The sequence below is a fragment of the Haliotis cracherodii genome, unplaced genomic scaffold, assembly GCF_022045235.1.
Source record: "Haliotis cracherodii isolate W230 unplaced genomic scaffold, xgHalCrac1.p SCAF_8, whole genome shotgun sequence".
Taxonomy (NCBI): Eukaryota; Metazoa; Mollusca; class Gastropoda; order Lepetellida; family Haliotidae; genus Haliotis; species Haliotis cracherodii.
The window spans coordinates 27,426,788-27,453,628 of NW_027266341.1; the positions used below are offsets into that span (position 1 = coordinate 27,426,788).

Consider the following 26,841-nt stretch of genomic DNA (forward strand, 5'->3'; position numbering starts at 1 on the left):
GTAGTAACCATGAGGAGGAACTGAGTGTTTTATTGATTTTGTGTTATCATGGTTTTATTAATATTCACATTATTGATTGACACTATTCCATACAGAGGAAACATTACTTGACTTCACACAGCATGACTATCACCTGATCAGTTAGGTGTGTCCATTTCTCTTATGAAATAGTGAAGGTGAGTGTTCAAAGTGATAACGGTTCAACTAGGAATACCAACAAGAAATATATTATATATGTAAGGCAATATATTTTCTTTTTTTTAATGATGGATTCAACTGACTGGGGCAAAAAACAGCAATTAGAAAATAATATAAAACAGTTTTGTTTAATTTTGATTTGTAACTAAACATCTACAGTAAGTGTTAGTGTTACAGATTAACATTTTAGATAATAACTGGATGAGTGCATTATTTGCAGTGTTTGGTCATTGCAGCCTTCTTGCTTTATATGCACATCATGCATTTACTGTATTACAGTAACATACCTAGAACTGAACTAAACGTTCTCCACTTTACACAGTGTTAGAATTTATTGAGGAAGAGAATTTATAGATGTCAACTTCTTTAATATGAGGAACGCAACGTTTCGGAGTATATGCTTACTCCTTCACTCATTCACCTGAGAAAGTTACTAAGTAAGCATATACTCCAAAACGTTGCGTTCCTCATAATAAAGAAGTTGACATCTATAAATTCTCTTCCTTATGTGTATCACTTCGAAATGCCTTTCAAAGACTTAGAATTTATTGTTAAAACAACAAAGCAGAGGGACCAAAATAACTTCATGTCAACTTCAGATCACTTGAGATATATGTGTTATTTGACAAGAAAATACAAATATCCTCTCAACATTGATGTATTTGGAGGATGCTAGCCTAAAAATAATGCTCCAAGACTGTATTGAAAGATAAGACCATGGATGTGTTGTCTTTCTATCCTTATAATAGGCAAGTCGAGATAGCGGACAGTATATCTGAGTATGTCAGTCTCTTATAGGGACAACTTGTTCTTATTATTTATTAAATCTGGGAATTATGATTAAAACTAATAATTATTGCTCTAGAGACTTGTGCAAGTCTAGAAGGATGCTAGCTTTTAAGCCTTGGTGCCCATGTTTGGTATTTGAAGTAACCATGTTAACAAACCCATGTTTGGTGTGTTCATTCTCCTAGTAATCATTTTGCTGATAGAATAATAATGGTCCTTCCATCACTCCTTCTTTCCATATTTCCTCTTTCTGTTACTGTGGTGTGTTTGGTAAAATTGTCATCATGGAACATGCTGGATTGGTTTGGACTTTTGGACCAAACAGTTGTCATGATTATTTTACCTTGTTGAAATTATTAATTATGTATTGCTTAGTTATTTACATGATTAGTTCCTTACTTCAGTGATTGTCACAGAGTGATTGTGATGATGGTAGTGCATATAGTATTAGAGTCAATGCGACCAATATGTCAGTGATATAATCATGATAATATTCCTGCAAATTATAATTATTGTCATTATTCTATTAATTGTTTTACCACGATAAACTTCATGAAGAGAGATACATTTTCTGTTCAATATAAATTGATGTTGGCATTGATTAGATTCAGAAATGTACCATGTTCAAATGAAATTTTAGTCGTATATTGAGATTAATAATAACTAATAAGGAATTAAAAAGAATTTTTTTAAACAAACAGTTTAGGCTCGTCAGACCCAACACAGGTTTTAATAGTGATTGAAATAAGTCATTTTTTCCAAACTGTTTCATCAAATATGAAGCATAATCAAGTCATCTGACATCTCAAACATGTTTGTTGTCAATAGCTCATCAGCAATTAGCCATGTTAACCAGGCTGTGATCACAGGAGGTAATTAACAAAGTGTCACAGTGCCAGCTCATGCATACAGGAGTTTCTCCACACTGGAGAGTGGCACCCAGAGGATGTCTGTACTCAGTTGACAAGGTGTTTCTCCACAATGGCCTCATTGTATAGTTCTTGACACATGCTGCTTATGTAATGTTGAGTGCAGTAGTATGCTTTGCCTGTACCTGATAAATCTGTTAAACACAAATCAAATCACTGTATGTCTCTGTTGTACACTGTGTGGGCCATACAGGAGCTCCCACAGGGTGAATGACATCAAAGGTACTGAAGATTTGATCCCAACAGCATCATTGTGATTGAATGGTAGGGATGCAGACATGACTCTGGGTTAAAAATTAATTTATTTAGTCTGCAAAAATTATCTGCTACAGAATTACCATCTATCTAAACGTACAAGTAGTTGTCCGCAAGAAAATGTCTTTTTTCTTTCCTGTATTTGACTAGTCTCAGATTTGCATAAGTTAGTTTCACACCCTGTCATGTCAACTTACATATTGTCTTGGCTACAGAGGTGAAATAGTACATTTGCTTAATGAAAAATTATTAAGAATCACCTTTGGCTTATTTTGTTTGACCGATGATAATAATTTGATGTCTTTTGACTAGGGACGGGTACCGGAGGGTGTATCATGACTTTGTTCGTCCCCAAAATAACACTAGACCACCGGACCACCATTTGTTTAATTCTATTGGTCCTCATGAAAATATACTAGACTCAGACCAGCGGACCAGTGTTTGTGCCGAGCACTGTGTACTTATGTCATGTTTGTTTTGCCTTGATCAGTATGTTTACCAGTACCTTGTATGATAAGCAGTCTGCAACTTTAGCCGCTAGTCCGAAGTCCAAGTCTTAAAACATTGTGGTAAGCTCAGCTAATCATGCTACTAGTCCCTAATACATAACAACACTAAATTCTACTGAAAATATGTTTGGGCTAGTAGTCTCAAAAGATTTTGGCACACACTGTATTAGTAAGAATATAGGGGCACGGGTGGCCCAGTCGTCTAAGGCACCGCGATTCGCTGTGCAGAGTTGCGTCCCTTGGGCATGCCAGGAACCTATGATTGTGGGTTCGAATCCCAGTTCGCCTTGGTTATGTTTCTAGGTTTGTCAGCACCATACCCATGCTCGTGGGTTTCACTGAAGTGGTAAACATCTGAGACCTGTATCCTCTTCAGGCTTTCCTCCCACGTACATTAAGCAAGTTAAGCTGACACGCCGCGATATAACTGGAATACTGTTAAACTCAACACAGTAAGAATACATTGACAAACATTGATGAATGCCCATTGTGTTTATAAGATAAATATGCTAAGTTTTATGGGTTTTTTTATTACAAATGTGATGACAGTGATCACTGGTTTTGTTTATAATAACAAATCAATCTAGTCCCATCATGGGGCGTGAACATGGTACACATGACACTAGTGTTATCATAAAAAACTTGTCTCCCTTTCATGATATATACATTGAACAAGGTGAATGTTGGTGCCTTCAGGGTTCAGTCACAGGTTCACCTGTCTGAGGTGATTAAGTTGTAAGGACAGTAGTTTTCTCCCAAAATGAAGGATGTGCGATGACACAGTGGTTAGGGCGTTCGTGCATAACCAAATATCCTGGTTCAGTACAACAAGGGTACAATGTGTGAAGACTTATGGGTGTCAGGCACAGTGACATTGCAGGAATATTGCTGAGAGTAAGAGCTGCTCTTTAACACACTCAGTAACCAGTAGGAAATAAACTGTGTACTATTGGATTTAACTCGTAGCATCTAACAGCAACCCATGCTTGTCGTAATAGGTGATTATGCTTGTCAAAAGAAGCAACTAACAGGATTTTGTGGTCAGACTCGCTGATTTGGTTGATGCATGTCATCGTATTCCAAATGCATAGATCAATGCTCATGATTTCAATCACTGGATTGTTTGGTTCAGACTCTGTTATTTACAGACTGTCATAATATAGCTGGAATATTGCAGAGTGAGGTGTTAAACAACAAACATAATGTCTAGCCTCACTGACATATGGGCATACATTTTCAAACTGCATTCCTCTATCAGCGGGAGGTTTATTAATATACCGCAAGTGGGTGCTTCAGAGTCCCTTAGTCGTGTCAGAATCTTTGATGTTCACAGCAGAACACAGCACACATGGGATGTGGACATAATGTTAATTTTGTTCAGTTATCCATCTGAAGTACATCCATATGTTGCACATACAAGTACTCACGACAATTTGCCCGTCTCAATCATTAGTTACATTATCATGATTATCTTGCTAGCAGCACTTTCATTATCTCAGCATGATAATGACGGTTTGATACGCTGACTGAGTGGGATATGAGTCAGACACTTTCGCCCAGCGTTGAGTCAAGCTGTTACAGGTGTAAATACAACTTTTAAAATGATGCTTCATTGAATGTGTTTGTGATCGTTGAAGGGAGAAATGATGTATGGATTTATTTGCTGTTTGGGAGGTACGTATGAAGGTTGGATGGTTCAGGGCACAGCCTTTGTTCTCGATGTGAGTTAATGGGTAAAGAATTTCAAAATTGTACATGAAAGACTCAGAGTTGTACAGGTCATAAAACCCCAACACTTTTACTGATAAAACACACTCTGAAATCATGACAGGAGATTGAGGATCCCCTTGGAGCGTGTCTAGATAGTCTTATCTACAGTGGTGTGGTCAAAAGGTGTGTGTGAGTGATGTGTGTTGCATAGCTGCCTTGAGTGCATGTTCACATTATTTGGTGCATATGTAGAGAAGACAGGGTCTTCACTGTCAGAGTAGGGAAAGTGTGTTGGATGAGAACAGAGCTGCCTTGAGTGCATGTTTCACATTATTTGGTGCATCATAATGTAGAGAAGACAGGGTCTTCACTGTCAGTAGGGAAGGTGTGTTGGGTGAGAACAGAGCTGCCTTGAGTGCATTTTCACATTATTTAGTGCATATGTAGAGGAGACAGGGTCTTCACTGTCAGAGTAGGGAAGGTGTGTTGGGTGAGAACAGAGCTGCCTTGAACACAGGTTCACATTATTTGGTGCATATGTAGAGAAGACAGAGTCTTCACTGTCAGAGTAGGGAAGGTGTGTTGGGTGAGAACAGAGCTGCCTTGAGTACAGGTTCACATTATTTGGTGCATGTATAGAGAAGACAGGGTCTTCACTGTCAGAATAGGGAAGGTGTGATGGGTGAGAACAGAGCTGCCTTGAGTACAGGTTCACATTATTTGAAGCATGCATAGAGGAGACAGCGTTGACCCACATCTATTCTCTGAAATGAATATATCTTACTTGCACATGGCAAGTCACATTTTCAACCTTGGTTGAGGACCCCAGATGTGTCAGTCCCATCTTTGTAAATTGCATGATACAATATTATGACATGATTTTGTTCTCCAGGGTTAGAAATTAGTTTTGTTTTTACCAGTCCAAACATGATATGCTATCTACCCATTGCCATCTACCCGCTAATAGTAATAAAGGTTGTCCTTGAGGAAATGTCCATGGTCCTGAGTTGTACCAGCCTCGAGCTAGCGGAAATTTGTTAATTGTGAAACCTGTTTACTTGATTGTGCTTGTACTTGATTGGATTGTAATTGTAGAGCATAAGAATTGCCGAGAAAGCTGTCAAAAACCCTAATGTAGCTTATCAACATGATCAAAGTTTAACATGTTCCCAGATTCAAATATTACTGCAGGTAACCACAAGGACCCCAGTAGAATCCCTTTCAGTGTCAAACACAGGATGAGGGTTGAGTAATAGTCCATGCACTGGTATCAACATACCAGTTAAAGGCCACAGTACGTTAGTGCTACACATTCATCTAAAGTCATGGATAATGGGAGTTAGGAAGCACGGGTTTGTTAATTTTTCATTTTTAATTAAACAGTTATTTCAAGGCATCTGTGTACATCATCTGTCGAAGCTCATGTCCTGTTTTATGAGAGTTCCATGTACATTATGTGTATATTGTATTTCATCAAGTTTAGAAATAAATAAACTCTAGGGTTGTCATTGATTGGACATTTTATCCTTCATGATCTTCCAACTGCTAAATGCCTAAATAACTTCATACACAAAATACTGTAAATCTTGAAATTAATGCGAGCGTGAATTAAATGCGAAAAATGCGAGTGGTCTTTGCTCGCATTAATAAACATCGCATTTATATCAACAATAAGACATTTTGGATAGCAGAAATACCACCTTAGACATACGCTGAAAACAAACAACTATGTATTCCACATCACTGTTTATTGAGCATCACTTGTAACAAGTATATAAACAATGTCATTTAAACACTAATAACATCCCGTGAATTGTCACTGCTTGGGTCAAGACAAGAGTTCTACTCACTTATGTCATCACTGATCACACCTGCAAGTCAAGACAGACGCCACAGACGGTGTCTTTGTTCTTTGCGACTGCGTCAAAGGCTGACACGAGCCAGCGCGCATGTATTGTTTTAGCGGTGCTATTTGGTGTGTGATTGGATTAATGTAAAGTTGGATTAAAGTGGGGATTCTCCTGTAAACCTGACAGAGGACGTTTTCTTTAGATATAAATCCACTGATGCTTGAGAGGAGGGGGTGTCGCATTCATATTGAGTCGCATTTTTGCCTAGGGACCAGCGGCTGCATTCTTTTGGAGACGCATTAATTTCAAGATTTACAGTACATTTTGAGATGTCATTGTTTATTTCAATATTGATAGTTGTTTAATGTCGATACTGAATCGATACAAATTTAGGAATATTAATAATAAATTATTCACTCCTACAGAAATGTTTACAAGAATTCCTTGCTTAAATGATCAAGTTATAAGAAAACAGAAGTTCAGTTTCAAACATTTGATGGATCAGTCTTGTTCATATTAGTATTAATTTGATTAAGTGCAAGTCTAGATAGGAAATGTCCATGTTTATACATACAGAATAACTAGTTTTGTTATTAGCTGATACATAGTAATACACCATGATACTTCTGAGTCGACACATTGATACTAACTGACGTGACACCCCTAATGCATGTGTAGTTATTCAGACCTCTCAGTGAACCAACTGTTGCACAGTTGCACGACATAATCTGAAGTGTGTGTTGACAGGATCACTGAGTCGCAACGACCGTTCCATCCCGGTCAGTGATTGTCCTAAACCCATTGACCATACAGTCCTGAATACAGTGTCTGATACCACATTACACTGATGACCTGTGTCTGTCCATGGTCTGGCTGTGTGACCTGCAGATCACCTGTATGCTGATGATATTATCAGATGATTGTGTTTCTGCGTGACTTGTCTCATAGGAAATTACACAACGACCATTGTTGACCTTTATACCTGTTCTTAATAGCCACTGTCCAGCCAGGGGGTGTATAAAACATTTGGGGGTGAAATAAAACACTTAGGGGTGAAATAAAACATTTGGAGGTTGTATAAAACATTTGGGGGTGAAATAAAACATTTGGGGATTGTATACAGCATTTGAGGGTTGTATAAAACATTTGGAGGTTGTATAAAACATTTGGGGATGAAATAAAACATTTGGGGGTTGTATAAAACATTTGGGGGTTGTATAAAACATATTCATTTCAAATCTTGATGTTGCGTCCAGCCAGTTTACATTACCGGAAAAGCTGTTGAGGAACGTAGAGCACATTTCCTTCTCATGCTTCTGTTAATAGTGATAAGTAACATGTGCTAATTATGATTTGGTCATGGTTTGACGTAATGTTTGACGTAATGTTGGACATACCCCCGCTGTGTGTGAGGCATCGATAACGGTGTGTGCAATGGAGGGCAGTTTGTACTTATGTGTGAAGTATGTTGTAGGTAAATAACGTGGTAATCAAACAGATGATAATTGCTGCCAAACAGCTCTGACCTTATCACATTTCTACTGTGTGGTGGAGTACCAGTAGCCTGACATTTGTAGACTCAGTGACAAGGGGCTTGTGTGAGATATTACATACACTGTGAGTACAACAGATAATTGTTTAGTGTAACCTTGATACCTCAAATTCAGATTACCACTGATTACAAAGCTACTTGAAAGCAGTTGAAGAACACACGATTCTTTCAAATCACTGAACAGCATTGCCAGAATAGTAATATGAAAGAATTGGGTATCGTTATTTTGAGTAGTATATGTCACTCGAGAAATAACTTTGTGCCAGAATTGTTACTGACACTGTTCTCAGATGTTTTTCGCAAGCCTCTTTCTCAAAGAACGTAGCAGTTTTTAAGTGGAATTCTCTTAATTAAGTTTTACCTTTATTGTATGTGCTTAAAGAATTTTTCCATTTTCAGTTTTCTGTGAATTGAAGTGTTGAATGTACACGTTACCATATTTTTTCATGTTTATTAATTGATAAGGTTTTGTGATATTATACTACTCAAAGAAAATTATGGCATGACAGATTAACTATAGGAATATGAAAGAATTGGGCGATCCTTAAATTTAATTGAGTAGTATGTTTGTCACATGAAGTAGAAAAGAAATATTGTCGTATGCCACCTGAACAGCATTTGGATTCTGTAGAGACACAACATGGTAGAATGTTATTTATTTCAAGAATTACTGACTGCTTGGCACACTGATTTTATGATAATAAGAATGGTCTCCTTGAGCAGCACGAAGCCTGTCAGTGTAGTTAAGACATTTTAGGTCTAATACACATAGCACCATGACATTTTCTCAATTATGTGCAGTGTTTGGAGACAACAGAGCATTGTATTGGCAATGTATGTCAATATTGTGTGTTCTTGTGTTGCATGTTGCCATAGATCAGATGGATTCTAATATAATTATTTCATGTAATATGTATGAAGTATTCATACACATGTTTGGAAAGCATATACATTTGATGTTTTTTTATATTCAGATTTATTAAATATTATAGATACATTTTTCTTGGAGATATAATTCTGGTCCACATGTTGTGTTCATTTGTATGTCTACCCGAGAATAAATGAATAAAACATCAGATTTCTATACATAGACAAGTCAGACAGTATGTAGGCATGATTTCACAAAGAGGAACATTTCTGGGTGTGTCAGCTATTCTGACAAACAGTAATAGAGATCGATGTAGCATGACAGTGTTTATATAAGACTGTCGACTAAAGTGGATGTAGGTGATAGTAGGTGGAAGATCAGGAAACTTGACGTCTCACTGTATAAAATATAGATCATTTATCCGAGTGCCCGTTGTGAAACTAAACAAATGTATTGAGTTGATAAGAAGTGCCACAGGAAGTGGAGTGACTGACTATTCACCACCCAGCTGTTGTTTCACCTTAACTTACGCTGTATGAAAGCATAGGGCAACATTGCTAGCCGGAGTGTGCAATGTGACTGCATTAAACACTGGACCCAGGAACAGATGGATGATGACGTGATGTGGCAGATGGTTTTAGATTGAAACTTACAATTCTGCTTTTTTACCTGAAAATTATCATTTGCAAACACAGTTTATCTGCAGGATTAGTTTGAAAAAATAAACCGTTGTCACATGGTTGTTTTGACAGGTCACTTCACACTAAAACAGGGTACAGTCTTACATCAGCACTAGGGGAGGGGTCGTACAGGCTAGGGGAGAGAGGTCGTCACGGGAGGAGGGTGGTGTTCTCCAGACTTGGGGAAAGACGTAGTGGGAGGAGGGTGGGGTCCTCCAGGCTAGGGGAGAGAGGTCGTGGGAAGAGGGTGAGGTCCTCCAGGCTAGGGGAGAGAGGTTGTGGGAAGAGGGTGGGGTCCTCCAGGCTAGGGGAGAGAGGTCGTGGGAGGAGGGTGGGGTCCTCCAGGCTAGGGGAGAGAGGTCGTGGGAGGAGGGTGGGGTCCTCCAGGCTAGGGGAGAGAGGTCGCGGGAAGAGGGTGGGGTCCTCCAGGCTAGGGGAGAGAGGTTGTGGGAAGAGGGTGGGGTCCTCCAGGCTAGGGGAGAGAGGTCGTGGGAGGAGGGTGGGGTCCTCCAGGCTAGGGGAGAGAGGTCGTGGGAGGAGGGTGGGGTCCTCCAGGCTAGGGGAGAGAGGTCATGGGAGGAAGGTGGGGTCCTCCAGGCTAGGGGAGAGAGGTTGTGGGAGGAGGGTGGTGTCCTCCAGGCTAGGGGAGAGAGGTCGTGGGAAGAGGGTGGGGTCCTCCAGGCTAGGGGAGAGAGGTTGTGGGAGGAGGGTGGGGTCCTCCAGGCTAGGGGAGAGAGGTCGTGGGAGGAGGGTGGGGTCCTCCAGGCTAGGGGAGAGAGGTTGTGGGAGGAGAGTGAGGTCCTCCAGGCTAATGATGAGGGGGGTCTACCAGGCAAGGGGATGGGAAATGGGAGGGTCTACCTGGTTAAAGAAGGAAGGGGGTCTTTCAGGCTAGGGGAGGGGTGGGTCATCCAGGCTAGGGGGGTCTTCCAGAAGGCTAAGGGAGAGTGTGTTCTCAAGGCTAGGGGAGGGTGTTCTCAAGGCTAGGGGAGGGTGTTCTCCAGGCTAGAGGAGGGTGTTCTCCAGACTAGGGGAGGGTGTTTTTCAGGCTAGGGGAGGGTGTTCTCCTGCCATGTACAGTGTTGGAATGTGGTTCGGTGGATGAGTATATGTTCATTGCAACACATTTCAAAAGTGCTGTAATTTGTGTGGGACCTTACACACGAAACATTGTGCTTGTTTTTTCTGTCTTCAGCTGATAATAAATGTCACAGCAAGTAGGTGCAACTACGTTGATAGGATGCTAAAACTATTCTTCTTTCAATGTAAGCATTCCCAACATCATGTGTTATGTCTTGCTTCAGCCTTGTTCCACTGACTAGTATTGCCATACTGCAGTATTCTTAAGAGACGCTAGGGTAGTACAGTGGTTCAACCGTTAGATTCACACCAAGATGCAGGTTTGATAGCCACATGGCTACAGTGTGATAAGGTTATTTTTTTATGGCCATGTCATTATGTAGGTCAATATAGCATTTTTTGTTGGAATCGGGCTAGAACTCACTCTATCCTCAAGGTCAAACTCAAGAGAATAGTTCTAGAATGCCAATCAAGCAGACAAGAGAATACTTGTATATGCAGCAATAAAATTCTAGAATTTAGTTGATCTTTTATACAAATAATAATTGAATAGTAAATCATATTGAAGTATTACTATAAGTGAAACATTGTATTTCGGCTGTCATCATTTAATGTGTATTTCGTTGTTTCAGGGTGATTGCAGGCTGATTGCAGTATGTGATAGTGTAACGACATAGTGTGAGGACGTTGTGTGAGGACAATGAGCTGGTTCAAGAGGGGGAGTGTTCGGCAGGAGGGCCGAGTGGCTGGCTCCCCTGACCATCTATCCAATCAGAACAGACGGGACACAGACCCTCAGACTTGTCTGGAGGTGTTCCGCAATCACTGGCAACAGGCTCTGAATGTCATCGAGAGCAAGAAGGATGGAAGCAAGGGAACTGTGGATGACATTGACACTGTAATACATAACTTTGAGCACATGGTCACTTTGCTCGTCGGGGAAGAAGGAATTGATGGAATGCCTGGACCAATTTTACATTTTCTTCTTGAAAAAGAAGTGTTTGAAAAATTCTGTGCTTTGAGCATGCCAACAAGAGAAGGGCTTGGAAAACTGAAATATGATCAGCTGCGAATGTTTGAACTCGCTATCAACCAGTCCAAACAGCTCCTGCTGATCCACAAGCCAGTTATCCGACCACTGATGAAGCTGCTCTCCTCCTGCACCGACCAGACCGTCCAGTCGGAGGAGATTGAGTACCGCACTGTCCTCGTGCTGCACCAGATCTGCGTCTGCATCTCGCAGCAGACAGTCATCCTTGAGAGCTTCTTCAACACCAACGCCGACCATGGTCCAGCCCGATTCCTCATCTTCTCCCTGCTCATCCCCTACATCCACAGAGAGGGGCCGATCGGCCAGAATGCTCGTGATGCTCTCCTCCTGCTGATGGCCTTGTCAGCCAAGTATCCCCACATAGGCCAGTACACCGCAGACTCAGATTTCTGTCCTGTGAGTATGTTCATCCTGCATCAGGTCAATGTTTAATAAGTCCAGTTTCCACCTTTGCAGAACTAGGCTGGAATAACGGAATCATTTTTCGGCTCAACTAATGAGTCTATGCATTATGATACATAGTTCATTCAAAATTGTGTAACAAAATCAACATCCGGTTCAAGCAACTGCCGTTCAGATTTTCGGTGGCATTTTATCCTTTGAAATAAGATGAATAATTTACTGATATATTTAGAAAAGATATAACCGTAATAATTCCCGAATCTTTATATAGAAGAAAATGTGAAATGTATTTCGGTCTGTTGTTTGCTATTGTTATCTCAGGATTGTTTTCTGGAAGGTATGTGTGTCAGCTTCGTATGTCCCAGTCTCCTGTATATTCTGTGCCTGCTGTTGAAGGTGTTGGCCACTGGCCTGTCTGGACTGTACTCGTCACTGCCACGCAAGATATCGCCACCGAGTGAGGACTGGTACATGGTGACTGATGAAGACATTGCCAGGATGCCTGATCTACAGATGTTCCTCAACTCCCTGGAGTTCTGTAATGCTGTCATCCAGGTACATCCCTAGACTCTTATCCTGCAGAACTGTCTGAACATGCCAGAGATTTGTAATACTGTCATCCAGGGTCCCATTCCGAAAAAGCAATCTAAGCACTACAACTATTGTAAGTCTATGTTAAAGTATAGGAGTTACGTTCATCTTAGGGCTAAGATCACTTTTGTAAGTAGATCCAGGTAGATACCTAGACTCCTACTTTCTTAATGTGCCAGAGATTGGTAGTGCTGTCATCCAGGCAGATGCCTAGACTCTTACTGTCTGAACCTAGACTCTTACTATCTGAACCTTGACTCTTACTGTCTGAACCTAGACTCTTACAGTCTGAACCTTGACTCTTACTGTCTGAGCCTAGACTCTTACTGTCTGAACCTAGACTCTTACTGTCTGAACCTTGACTCTTACTGTCTGAACCTAGACTCTTACTGTCTGAACCTTGACTCTTACTGTCTGAACCTTGACTCTTACTGTCTGAACCTAGACTCTTACTATCTGAACCTTGACTCTTACTGTCTGAACCCAGACTCTTACTGTCTGAACATGCTAGTGTGTAAGTGACTTGTAATGCTTTGGTGCTGTATTAACCTAATCTCTTTTCCTGCAATACTGTCTGAACATGCTCTCAACTCACTTGGGAACTGTGAGGATTCTGAAACAGAATACTGTCATGTACTTGGAATTGCACTGAGTGGGTTGTTCAACAACAAATTGCTGTAGAACCTAATCTCTTATGCTCTGACCTCTACTGATAAGTCAGTAGGTGTCAACTGAAATATATTCAATTCTGGTAATATGAACTATTCTAAATTATTAATGCTGTTATTGTCAATTTAGAATAGCCAGTCGAGACTGGCTTTTTTTTGGAAGCATTGTTTGTATTCTCCCTAGGGATCTATGAATGCAAATTGACAATACATAGATTCATGGACTTGTCTGGTATCTGTGTGCCCTATGATCTTGCACTGTGTGGCATATGTGCCAGACACTGCAGATAATGATAAAAACAGTCAGTGTAAATATTAAGAGTGCATTGTATAAAACCGTTCTTTAAACTGTCTTCCACTAGAGATACCATATTCGACGTAATAAGCGCCCAGGGCGCTCTCAAATTGAGGAATAGGAGGCTCTTATTAGAATATTATTTTGGTGGAAAAAAAAACAGTTGAAAGATAGATTTTGTGGTTTATGCTGACAGCCTGAAATGTTTATATACGACAGATACATTTTTCCAGAATTAAATTCCCCATAATTAAGAGTGCATATATATAAAACAAGAGTGTGTATTATACGCAAATGAATAAGTCTTGTGTACATTGATCAATTGGAAGGGGTGCTAATTGGGATTGTTCACTAGCCAATATATTAGCAAATATCGCCATGGGCGCCTATTAAAGTGGGGCGCTTATTCAGTCGAATACGGTATATATCAACCTAGGAGCTATTGCTACAATGAATTACATCACTGTGCTTTGCAGACCATTGTGACATCATCAGTTACCATGACAGTCACGATCAAATGACATGACTTTTCTCTCTGCCACATTAGCAGGTTAGCTCTAGTTTTCACACTCAAGGCACTACCGGTCGTTATTACTGTTACTATCTTAACCAGAAAAAGTTAGAAGAATGATAAATAGAATCTCCTCCTCATGTCTTTTGATATCAAACATATCAACACTCGTAAAAACAAGCTTTAGAGTTTTAAACTTTTATTGACTTGTGTTGATGTATTTGATATCAGATGACATTGGGATTCTCTGTTTGTTCCCTGACTGGTTCTAAGTGTTTGCTGACACTTGAACTTTAATAAATAAAAAGTCAGCTATTCGAGGGGATCAGATGGGATTTCAACATTGGTATACAATGGTATACAATTAGTTCGTTCAAATTTGTCAATCATTGATGATCACCAGTTTTTAATATATAGAGGTTATAATGCAGGTGTGTTTTACAAGCACAGATCTGGAAACTGATCCCTCTAGGCTAGTGTCCTCTCTAAATTGTCTCGCAATTTATACCTCCAAATTTGCGAAAACTGAAAATGCCCCAGGCACATTACAGTGAGACACTGATTTTTGCTAATGAAAGCAATAGTCCCAGTACCTTTTCCAGATTCCATATTCCCAAATTCGGAACTGCTCACCCAAAGACAAGAGTGACACCATATTTGTTTGTAAACATTGAAAGTGTCCGTTTTGTTTGTTTGTTGTTTAACGCCCCACTCAGCAATATTTCAGCTATATGACGGCGGTCTGTAAAATAATCGAGTCTGGACCAGACAATCCAGTGATTGACATCATGAGCATTGATCCACGCAATTGGGATCGATGACATGCATCAACCAAGTCAGCGAGCCTGACCACCCGATCCCGTTAGTCGCCTTTTACGACAAGCATAGTCGCCTTTTACATACTTGATGGCTGATATTTGATATTTATAAAGATCCTGTTATAGTCATGATTTAAGAATGTCAAATGAAAATCTCTTATCACTCTTCTTTTTAAATTATTTTTTAGATTTTGGGGGGTTTGGTTTATTGCTGCTTTGAACAGTTAGCATGCTTATTGGTTGTATTACACTGTATGTGGTGTACAGGGATATTTCTAGGGTGGCGCCTTGTGCTTTTAGTCCCTAAATTTGAAAAAAGGCCCACATTTACAAATACAATGGGGCATTTTAACATTGTGCTGTATGGGTGTACCTCTGGAGTATTTGAAATTTTCACATAAAGGGCCCATGTCAGAAAATTCCTAAAGTGACCCCTGGGTATAGACTTAGATAATCTTGAATATTTGAAATAACATTTGGGTTTGATCCATGATCACTGTTCATGTTGGTAACTAATCAGTGACATGGGAGCTTGATGATATTCAGCTCTTGATCAGTGATAACTGCGGTAAGCTAGTGGAGAAGACATCAATCAACAATTGACTCACTATGTTTCAGATTGCCCATCCATTAGTGAAGAACCAGTTGATCAAGTACATCTATGATGGCTTCCTGGTACCAGTGCTGGGTCCAGCTCTCCATCAGGTGGGTAGACATGTCTGTGAGATGAGGCAGCTCCGTTCCATTATAACAGATGCTTCTACTGACACCTGTTGCTGAGTAAACATCTTCTTTAATGTGAACTTTGTAGGTTTCTTATTTGGCCCCTTGCTGAAACAAGATTATTGGTAATGTTAGAAACATTTTGCTTTATTTTTGTCAAGGTTAAATGAAAAAAACATTTCAAGTATTGACCAATACTTTGCAGCACACCTGTCAAGTCTAATGCGAAGATGCACATTCCCAGATTAAACATAGCAGGAACTGTTTGGGCTGTAACCTTTCACATGGGATACCTGTTCCCTGATACGCTGATCCCTGATATACAAAAGCCTGTCTTGTTTGTTGCTGGGTATAAGGGATTTATTCTCCCGCTGAGAAATTTACTTCCCTCCAAGGCAAGATACATAGTACTTTATCAATATCACATGGACCAATCAGATTATTGTTCTGACATGGAGGAATGATAATGTATTATATCCCAGTCATGACATTGATACACATGTTTAACCTTGTGTTTAGTTACAGCCCAAACAGACCTCAGTGATGCATATGCTATTTCAAGATGAAGGAATGTATACAGTCAGTGTTTAGATATAGTTCTACACAATAAGATACATGACTTATTACTAATGCTTTTGTTTGTTTTACTGTAATAGATGTTTATGAATAATTCTTTTTACTTAGATAACTAAGATAACTGATTGTGGTGTCAATTGCAGTTAACTCTTAACATGGCTGCAACTTTTATGCTTGATTTTCTCAGTGTTTTCAATCAACAAATAGATATTTGTATTCAATATATCTATTATTTACGATATGTCTTTGTTTTTATATTTCTTCAAAGTAATAATGTGATATTGTCTTTGCTTCTGTCAAAATGTCAGAAAGCCCAAAGAAGGATAAATAAGATTAAATTTCCAATGTGCAACATCTGCCTGTTGTTTACATTTTCAACTGATAAATTTTTTATTTTTTTTATTTTGCAAAATTAGAACTTAAATGATTTTCATTTGTCATTTCCTCACCAAATCAGGATATCCCTGGCCTTCCATTACCACTCCTAGATACAGGAATGTTTGCGGTCAGTAATATTCACTAACAAACAACGGCTTCGCATTGTGACAGTTTGGTTGTACATGAGGTTTGATGACTAGTCTGTGTCTTTTGTTATCTTTGCTTTGTGTCGTCATCTCTAACTGCATCTCATCTCCATGTGCTGAAGGTTGGATGGTAGTACAGCTTCACTTGGTTTCATTTCATCATACTGTGGGCACTGGTGTGGTACTTTCACACACGGTTTTGAAGACTGACAAGTTTGAACCCATATTCTATGCATCCACTACCAATGATACTATACAAAGGGATTAGATTTTTGTCAATTAACTCCATAGTAAATGAATTATTAGATTTTCATCCATGTTTTGAGAAGATATAAGGTGGGAGACTTTTTATTTTTTGTATGTTTAATTTTTTTCTGTTCAAAGCATCTGCATGCATTGACCGTTGATAGATTTGATTCACATGAGGCATGAATGTTTTATAGGATAATGTGTATATCAGGTCTGGGAGGGGTAACTTGGGTACTCGGGTAGGTGGGTACTGAGTAGGACCGGGTACCCATAGGACTATGTGGTTAGTCAGTGATACATTGTTTAATGGCAAAAATTCACTATAACTTCATAGTAAAACTACAACACACTTATGTTTGCTTTTCTTTCTAACTATGGTTGCATTCAGTGTGCAAATTAGTTTCCAATGTTCACTGGCAAGGAGGGCTTGTAAACAAATAATGTAATGCAAGCCCTGATAATATATTTGTAGCCCCAAACTAACTCTTCCTATGAACTATGAAATGAAAAAAAAATTGACAACAGATTTTGACCTTTAATGGCACCTAACTGACTTGATGATTTGTAGAAATCAATATGTACTGACTAGACAGTCGGGCCAGCTTTACGGAAATGTCACTACCCAAATTTAAAAGTCACTGGCATTTGGCTTAGGGACTTGGCAGCTATTTTGAGCACTGCATGCATTTCTTCTGATTTTTATATGTTTGAATAAGGATAAAGCTTCTGTCATCTTCAGTGTATGCATAACCAGATCATTTCATCTAAATCCTTTTTGCCAGGGCTCCGGTAAAACAATTCCCAAGCAGACATTTTGTACCCAACTCTTGAAACCTACTGCAGGTACCCGTGTAGGATCGGGTAATAGGGGGTCGGGTAGCCAGGTAGTAAATTTGAACTCGTCCCAGCCCTATATATATATATAGGCCTAATACAATGTTTTTGTGATAGTTTGATATTCAGTCATCTGTGGATATAACAGAATCAGATGTGGGGAGTTGTCTTCATTGATAGATTTGTAAATTCGGTTCCAAATTCAGTTTGCCCCAAGTCTTTCGGTAATCTTGATCTACATTGAAAGCATGATCATCTCCCAAATGTTCATCTCCAAATGATTATGAGGAAAATAAACTCCACGAAGTACATACTGATATTTCGGGTCCCTTCATGTTTGTTGTGTTCAGAGTTGAATGTGGGTATGTATTTAGGTCAAAGTTTGTTATTTGCATTCCATAATTTTGTTATTTGTGTGAAACTATTTTAGCTTTTGAAATTTTTGGTTAGCAGAAACAATTATAACGTGTGACCTGTTCTCAAGTAGCCAGCTGTCCAGTAGTGCATGAATGGTTGTTGCTTTTGCTGCTTCAGCAATGTTTCAGCCCTTTTTGCAGTGAACAGATTGTACAGAACAGATAACTGAGTTAAAGAATGAAGTTTGAGCTTGGCAACATTCATCACTTTTAGTTTTCAGTACCACAACAGGTAGAAAAATAGTAATCCTCTATATATATCAGATATTTTCTTGAAAATTATTTTGTATTTAGATTACTGTCTTTTTCCTTTCTGAGAGATCAATTTTTTTTATATTACTGGATGTTATGAAATGGAAATGGTATGCGAAAAGATGATGTGTTATCATGGTTATATATCCTGTGAAGATCTGGGGTAGAATTGGTCTTCAGCAACCCATGCTCGTCTTAGAATTGGTCTAGTTGAAAGAGGCAACTAACAGGATCGGGTGGTCAGGCTCGTTGATGATTGTCATCGTATCCCAACTGCATAGATCAATGCTCATGATGTCAATCACTGGATTGTGATTATTTACGCCTCCATCATATAGCTGGAATATTGCTGAGTGTGGTGTTAAAAAACAAACAAATATAAACCAAATCCTGTGTTATTTTGGCATACCTTCATTTCATACCCACCATGCCCACAGAATAATTTTCTTTTTGATTTAGTAGATCAGTGTAATCAATGTTAACATTTAGTCCTGGTGAAGGAATATTTTTGATCTAGTGTTACAGTGTTATTCTGTACACAGTGGAATGTTTATGACTAACTATTGAACACATCAGCTCCCTGATAGACATGTGTATGTTTTGTTGTAGTGTGGTTGCACTGAGTAGCAGCATGTTGTGTGTTGTATCACTGTATTCACCTCCAGCACACAGCCTCACATCACCATGTTGTCAAGGCTACCATTTCCACAAGCTATTACTGGTGTATAACACATTCGTATCCAACACTAATCACGTGTGATATGATAGATTCACAGCATATCATGCAGATGGATTATCAATTTTGAAACACTTTTGTAACCTCAACATGTTATGATACTGAAGGTGTACCAATTCTTGGAATATGTCATAAAATATTATGTGGTTCCATTCGCCGTTATTATGGCGACAGGATTACCAATGATCAGTGATTTGACAGTGGAAATAATAGCCTTGATAAAGGAGGATGATTTCATGTGACGTAATGGAATCAGCAAGATGCCAGGGTTTCACATCGGTTCATTTCCTAGGACATTGACAGTTATCCAAATGTCCTACAGATATTGTTCAAATTTGGTAAAGAAATAGATGGATGCTGTAAAAGTTGATGAAATCCTGAAAATGTCCGAATGTCTGCAGTATTATCCCTGGATACAGCCCCAACCTGGGAACAGCTGACATGATCTGGCATTCAGGGCAAACAGTCAAGGTCGTTAAGAACTAGCCTGAAGTTTTAGTTAATTATTCATGTTCAGATACAAGCATACCTCTTTGCCTTTCTAAACTTATAGGGAACTATGCTCAGGAAGATTGGCCGTCCTGGCAAGTTAGATTCAAGTCATTAGAACACCATGTTGGTTTTCCAGCATTAGAAACTAACAGTTCTAGTCCTTAAAAATGGCAAATTTCTATTAGTCCTTATGACACCTTAACTATTGGGCAGTTTGGCAAGGGCTATAGGACTGGTGCCAATTTCTATCGCTGGTTATCTGTTTATGTCAATTTTACAATCACTTGGTTGATGTCATCGTATCCCAATTGCTTGGATGGATGCTCATGATGTCAGTCACTGGATTGTCTGGCCCATACTCGATTATTTATAGACCGCCGTCATGTAGCTGGAATATTGCTGAGTGTGGTGTTAAACAACAAACAAAACAAGCAAAAAAAACCAATGTATGTCAATCTAGCAGTTGTCTAAATAAGCCAGGTATAATGCCCGAAGTTTCTTCTGGCCATAGACTTAAAATTACTCCCTTTAAGGAAAAATAAAGTAACAAGTATGACAAAAGAAGTGTTTGAACATTAACAGTTGATGTTTGTCACAGACTGAGTGTAGACAGGATCCCTGTGTTAACTCAAACACCTTCAGGCAGCACCTCTACTCTCCCACATCAGAACATACATCCGACACACTTCTCTAGCTGTCAGAGCTAAATAAAATAGATAATACATTTGTTTCTGATTTGAACATGTTGGCAAATCACTTCCATTCTGTCAGCAGAGGGGTCACTGATAACTCAGTTTGTGAGACAGCATGAGCTCTGTATATGTTACATGTTAAACTATTCTTGGTGATAAACTGTACTACTCAACATTTGGTTAGGACCAAAATAGGCCTCTTTTGTCAAAGGTGTGATCCTTAGCAAATGTTGAGTAGTATATCAACCTTGTCTAGTGTTCTTGATAACTGTAATGTTACCACTTGTTTGTATGTTTTGATTTAGAGTGGTTGTATGATGGATCTTGATGTAAGTTATGCACTTTTCTGATAGAACCCTAATATACAAGTGTAAGCATGTCTAAACTAATTAATAAATTGAATGCTGAAATAATTCTTTAGCGCATGACAATATATATCTCTGCAGAAAGAATGATTTTCTACCCTATGGTGAACTTAATTCACATATAATATCTTACTTGACAGTGCATGAAAGTGTAACCTAGTTTTAAGACAGACATGTAACCTTTGACACCTTATATGGTATATTTCTGGACTGGTGCCAAGTGTAAGTAGCATGCTTTTTTTGTGCACATGATGCTGGTCAAGTCCAAGTTGGTTCAAGGGAGTCAAGGGTGGTACAAGGTGCTCATCTCACTAAGCAGAGTTACTCCTCTTAGCAATATCAGGATACAAACTTTTATGTCTACCAGCCAGAGTTTGGCTCTTGGCATCAATTTGAGTAGATATCAGTGTCATCATATGAATATTATAGTTAAACTGACATGGCCGAACAGTATTTTGCTACGGTACATTGGGGCTTTGGACTCCTGTCTTAAGTTGTGAAACTGCATTTTCTTAAGGATTTGATTCTTAGATTTGGCTTGATTGTGATCCTCGAACTGGAGACACTATACCTGTGATCATTGGTGTATTGCCCTGTATCAAAGGGAGGGTACTGTTGTCAATGATATGTCATGTTTGTTAGGGTCATTAGTGCCCTTGCTAAATCGCTTTACCAATGTTGTCTATACTTGTAAAAGGACTCAGCTACGCCTCTGTTAGACACTGATATACAGTCTGTTAGACTAATATTTTGTCAATGATAACAATTTTACCAGTAATTTTTCCAGACCTCCGAAGGTCAATACTGACTCGATCACTGATGGACAAGGATGACGCCATGTTTGTTTGTAATCACTATAAATAGTACCAACCTCAGTAACCTGACTTTTTGTTATTTGCATATTTATCCATAATTTACACCAACAGATACCATGTTTATCCATCGGCTTTATTCTTCTGAGGGACCTACCCTTTATGTGTTAAATAGCCATATTTTTCCAGTTAAAAAAGGTGTCAGTTCTGCATGCAGTTCACTGTGAAGAGTAGTGTCCCTTTGGCATGCTAAAACATACTATTGTTGGTTTGAATCTTGGATTCACCCTGTTTAAATATGTTTATTTTTGTTAACACCAAACCTCTCCTGGCTTGTTTCACCAAAGTGATAAACGTCTAAGACCTGCAACTTTTCGGGATTTCCTCCCAAATCAAGCTGACACGACATGATAAAGCAGAAATACTTTTAAAAGCATTGTTTATCCAAACTAACAAACTCAATCACTGACTTTTTAGGGCCAATTAAAAGTGGAATCGGGTTATCACAATATCTGTTAAGGGGAGATCTTGAGTTGGTGACCACCAAGTGACACCGACAGAGGTGGCCTGGTAGATTGTGTGTCATCATGCTTGGATCAGTGCTCAAATTATCAACCACTGGTGTGACTGCTCAAGGCTTGAATACTTCAAGTGCTGAATCTAAGATGCAAAATTGCTGACTCAGTGATAACTACTCACTCTTTGCATCCTTTATAATACTGGGATCACAGCTATATAATATTGCACTCATTTTATTCATAATAGAATAATTGTTTTTAGTTATGAAATGCATTATTTTAAAGATGATATTTGCACAACAATGGTATTTTTTTATTGAATTGTTAGTCAGTAAATATTGTTGACCAAGTGTGACATCTTCTGGTCTGAATATGTAACAGGAAGATGAGATGCTTCACTTCTTTACATCATGAGTATATGACTGTATAGAAACTCGTAAGGTTACCTGTTGTTGTGGCAAGCCATGTAGATATTTGTAAAGATGTTGTGCTTAATAGTCTTTGAATGCAGTCACATGTATCTGCACATTCTTTTATTGAACAGTTTCACAAAGACCTGTTGTGTTTTTAGTCAGGAATATTTCAATTTTCTATGCTCTTTCTCCACTGATTTATGGCATAAATAGGCAAGTATAGCATATACAAAGGATATATCATTTTGATCACCTGAAGCATACTATTTACATGGGGCAGATGGATCTTAGGAAAGTGATAAATCATTTCTCAGAAAAAGGGTTCAAAGCCTTTTGACAACTGTTGCTACAGTGTGATCAGTTTGATAATGAGATTACATATTTAAGGTACGGTATTTTCAGTACAGTATTCTTGTCCTTGTCATAATTGATGGACCCGTAAAGATTACGGAGTGGAATACATCTTCATCAACCCATACTTGCCGTAATAGGCGACTATGCTTGTCGTAAAAGGCGGTATCGGGTGGTCAGGCTCGCTGACTTGGTTTGATACCAATTGCGTGGATCGATGCTCATGATGTCAATCACTGGATTGTCTGTTCCAGACTCGATTATTTTACAGACCGCCATCATATAGCTGGAATACTGCTGAGTGTGGCGTTAAACAACATAAAAACAAACAAAACATAATTGATGCTTAGCATGCTGTAAATGGACAATTATGTATTTTCCAAATGTTACAGATTTATCCATGTAATGCCCATAGTCTCATAACACATAAACCCGGCAGCACTTTCAATACTGCTAATTTTGAGGACCTTGAAAAGGGGAGGTAAGTCTTCATGCTTCCTGTTTCAATGAACTGTGTGCTGTTTTACAGAATTCCCGAGAGGAAGTGATGACAGCCACCGCCTACCTTGACCTATTCCTACGACGTATCACGGAGCCAGTTCTCATCCGGGCTGTACTCAAGTTTATACTGCTGGAGAAGAATGATGAGATCGTCATCCTTGATTCACTGATCACCAGAATCAATTCCAGTTCACGGGTAAGCCTATCATCTGATGAAAGGAGTAAGCATATACTCATAAAGATAAATAATAAAGAAGTTGACATCCATAAATTCTCCTCCTTACATGTATCACTTTCAAAAGGAATGAGTATAATGTGTTGGGGTCAGGCTTGTAGACACTTCCCACTAGGAGATGTAGTTTGCACTGACTACATGTTGTGTCTGTTTGCTGCAGCTGTCTCTGGTGTCACTGTCGCTGTTCAAGACGTTGATCAATCTCAACTGTGAGGATGTCATGCTCCAGCTGGTCTTCAAGTAAGTAGCATCTCATGTTCAGTACTAGAACTGCTATCATTGGTCAGGACATCATCATCATCATCATCATCATCATCATCATCATCATCATCAATAATAATGAATGAATAACCCTTGTGTTGCAGATACCTGATTCCCTGTACCCACGTAATGGTCAGTCAACGAAGGTCGGTGAAGGACCTTGACCTTTACAGTAAAAGTGCGGAGAAGTTCCTGTCTCTGCGTCCGTCCTGCTGCATGTCGAGGAGCACGGAAAGCCCTAAATCCTCCTCTCACAGTAACGATAAGACACTTCCCTCGACCAGGTACACTGCATCGTCCGGCCATGCCACTACTAACCGCTTGCATATTTCCTCTATAATGTCTTCTTGTCATCTTGAACATGGTCATGTCTTTGCTGAAATTAATTTCTTTTATCAAGATTTGGGGGGTTTGGTTTTCTATAGGTGTGGTACTCACTTTTAGTAATCTAGTAATTTTAGTATCTAGGCCAGGTATACATCATTGCTGTAATTCTTTATCACTCCTGTAACCTTCAGTTCCTGTAACCCTCCTTTCACAATACTGACAGTATGGACCGAGATGTCGTTCACTGTGACTCCGACCATGATACTGACAGTATGGACCGAGATGTCGTTCACTGTGACTCCAACCATGATACTGACAGTATGGACCGAGATGTCGTTCACTGTGACTCCGACCACAATACTGACAGTATGGACCGAGATGTCGTTCACTGTGACTCCGACCACAATACTGACAGTATGGACCGAGATGTCGTTCACTGTGACTCCGACCACAATACTGACAGTATGGACCGAGATGTCATTCATTGTGACTCCGACCAAGATACTGACAGTATGGACCGAGATGCCGTTCACTGTGACTCCGACCACAATACTGACAGTATGGACCGAGATGTCGTTCACTGTGACTCCGACCACAATACTGACATTATGGACCGAGATGTCGTTCACTGTGACTCCGACCACAATACTGACATTATGGACTGGGATGTCGTTCATTGTGACTCCGACCAAGATACTGACAGTATGGACCGAGATGTCGTTCACTGTGACTCCGACCATGATACTGACAGTATGGACCGAGATGTCGCTCACTGTGACTCTGACCACGATACTGACAGTATGGACCGAGATGTCGTTCACTGTGACTCTGACCACAATACTGACAGTATGGACCGAGATGTCGTTCACTGTGACTCCGACCATGATACTGACAGTATGGACCGAGATGTCGTTCACTGTGACTCCGACCATGATACTGACAGTATGGACCGAGATGTCGTTCACTGTGACTCCGACCATGATACTGACAGTATGGACTGGGATATCGTTCATTGTGACTCCGACCTCAATGCTGACAGTATGGACCAAGATGACTTTTGCTGTGACCCAGACCATGATATTCTGACTAGGCCGAGATGACATTGCGACCCAGATCATAAAAGTGACTCTCTATCCCAATATGTCGTTTGTCGTGACCCAGACGATATATACTGACAGTCAAAGCTGATATATATATCTATCATTATCTTCATCAGTATTTCTTAATGAAGAAAGTGGCCATTTTCATGATGTTTGCATGTTGCTGAATCTTGTATCAAATCTCTCCTTCTGCTTAATACTGTCAGACTGTTACCAGTTGTGAGGATAATAGCATCAGTAATAGTCAGAGTTGCACTGTTAACAGTTGTGTTGCTAATAGCATTAATAAGAGTCAGTGTTGTAACCCTCAGACTATTAACAGTTGTATGGATAATAGCATCAATAATAGTCAGTGTTGCTCCCTTCAGACTGTTAACAACAGCGATAGAAATAGTCACTAGTCCAGTAGTCCTTGCCAAACTGCCCTATAGTTAAGGTATAATAAGGACTATTAGAAATTAGTAATTTTAAAGGGTTTTGCTATACAGTACGTTATCATTATCAGGATTAGTGGACAAAACTGTTAGTTTCTATCGTTGTAATAGTTGTATGGATAATAGTATCAATAAGAGTTTTATGGACAGTGTCATCTATAAGAGCCACTAAACACATGTTGAGCCTTCTTGCTATGTTGACTGAACAAAAACACTCCATCATATCACAAAAGGAAAGTTTTTATGTTGGGAGAGCAAAAATTTTAGATGATGTTTTAAATTGATTTATATTATCCTGTGTTCATGATATTCTAAGTGGTCTTATTAGTGAAAGTGTGGAAAAATGTCTTAAACTTAAAAATAATTTGAATCCAGACTATCTGAACACCTGATTATCAGTGGTTAGATTCTTGGCTTGCTCTTACTTGGGGACTTTTCAGCAACTCTTTGTCTTTTCCAGCTCTGATATATTTTGTTTACTTTCTGATATCCATTTCACCAAGGAAACTTGATAATTTAGCCAATATGTCAGCAGACATTTTGTGGATACATTGTGAAAAATTTGTATACTGAATTTGAAAATGTGAACAAATACTTGAAGGAATTCTCTTTTTGTGAAATCCTTATACCATACCATTCAGCATGTTAAAGATGTTATGTGGCATTCTGGTGTTTAATAAAAGATCAAAGATAAAGAACTGCCAGTGACATGAACTAAACTATCAAGTTCCCCACTTTGTATAGTGTTGGTTGTGGTGTGTACAGTACCATTTGGTTATTCCTGCACTTATTTTGTCTGTAGCTCTCTAAATGATAGAAACAGTAGAACTAGACGACCCTCGAGCAGTCCTAACCCAATCGCAAGGCCCAACAAACCTTTTGGAGATTTTTTCTCCCGAAAGAACTCCAAGGCTAAACGAAGCAATTCCCAGCTTGTACCGTAAGTGGTTGACTAACACTAATGCCAGATGCTGTGAATCTTTCCATCGCCATTTCCCTGTGGGCTTTTCATTCCACGTCCACCTGAGATGTAATGAGACAGATGGTCGATTAATCTATAGTTTACAAATTTTAAAATTGTTAAAATTTCGTCTCCACTGCAATTCGCGAACATTCTTAGTTTTGTCTGCCGCAAGACTTGCCGGCCTCATAATATATCGACCGCTGTGTATTGTTGCTGTATCGTTACATCACTTGTGTATTGGATTCATGTATATTACATTGTACTCTAAAATAACTTCCCCAATTACACAATTGTATTATATTGACTTCTT

At 39.2% G+C, this 26,841-nt stretch overlaps 1 protein-coding gene across 10 annotated transcripts in view; it reads left to right on the forward strand.

The window, feature by feature from the left end:
• LOC139449904 (FHF complex subunit HOOK-interacting protein 1B-like) overlaps positions 1 to 26,841 on the forward strand; it is a 53,590-nt gene that overhangs the window by 17,422 nt on the left and 9,327 nt on the right. For 4 of the 10 annotated variants that reach the window (XM_071231496.1, XM_071231499.1, XM_071231495.1 and 1 more), the window contains exons 2-10: positions 11,053 to 11,867; positions 12,270 to 12,428; positions 15,375 to 15,461; positions 16,513 to 16,560; positions 20,556 to 20,579; positions 23,239 to 23,406; positions 23,606 to 23,685; positions 23,811 to 23,990; positions 26,370 to 26,507. In XM_071231496.1, coding sequence (XP_071087597.1) covers positions 11,121 to 11,867; positions 12,270 to 12,428; positions 15,375 to 15,461; positions 16,513 to 16,560; positions 20,556 to 20,579; positions 23,239 to 23,406; positions 23,606 to 23,685; positions 23,811 to 23,990; positions 26,370 to 26,507 — 1,631 coding nt within the window. In that variant the 5' untranslated portion in view covers positions 11,053 to 11,120. Of the gene's footprint in view, positions 1 to 7,717; positions 7,858 to 11,052; positions 11,868 to 12,269; positions 12,429 to 15,374; positions 15,462 to 16,512; positions 16,561 to 20,555; positions 20,580 to 23,238; positions 23,407 to 23,605; positions 23,686 to 23,810; positions 23,991 to 26,369; positions 26,508 to 26,841 lie in introns of those variants that run through there. The other 6 variants (XM_071231504.1, XM_071231500.1, XM_071231498.1 and 3 more) reach the window with 5 other exon arrangements.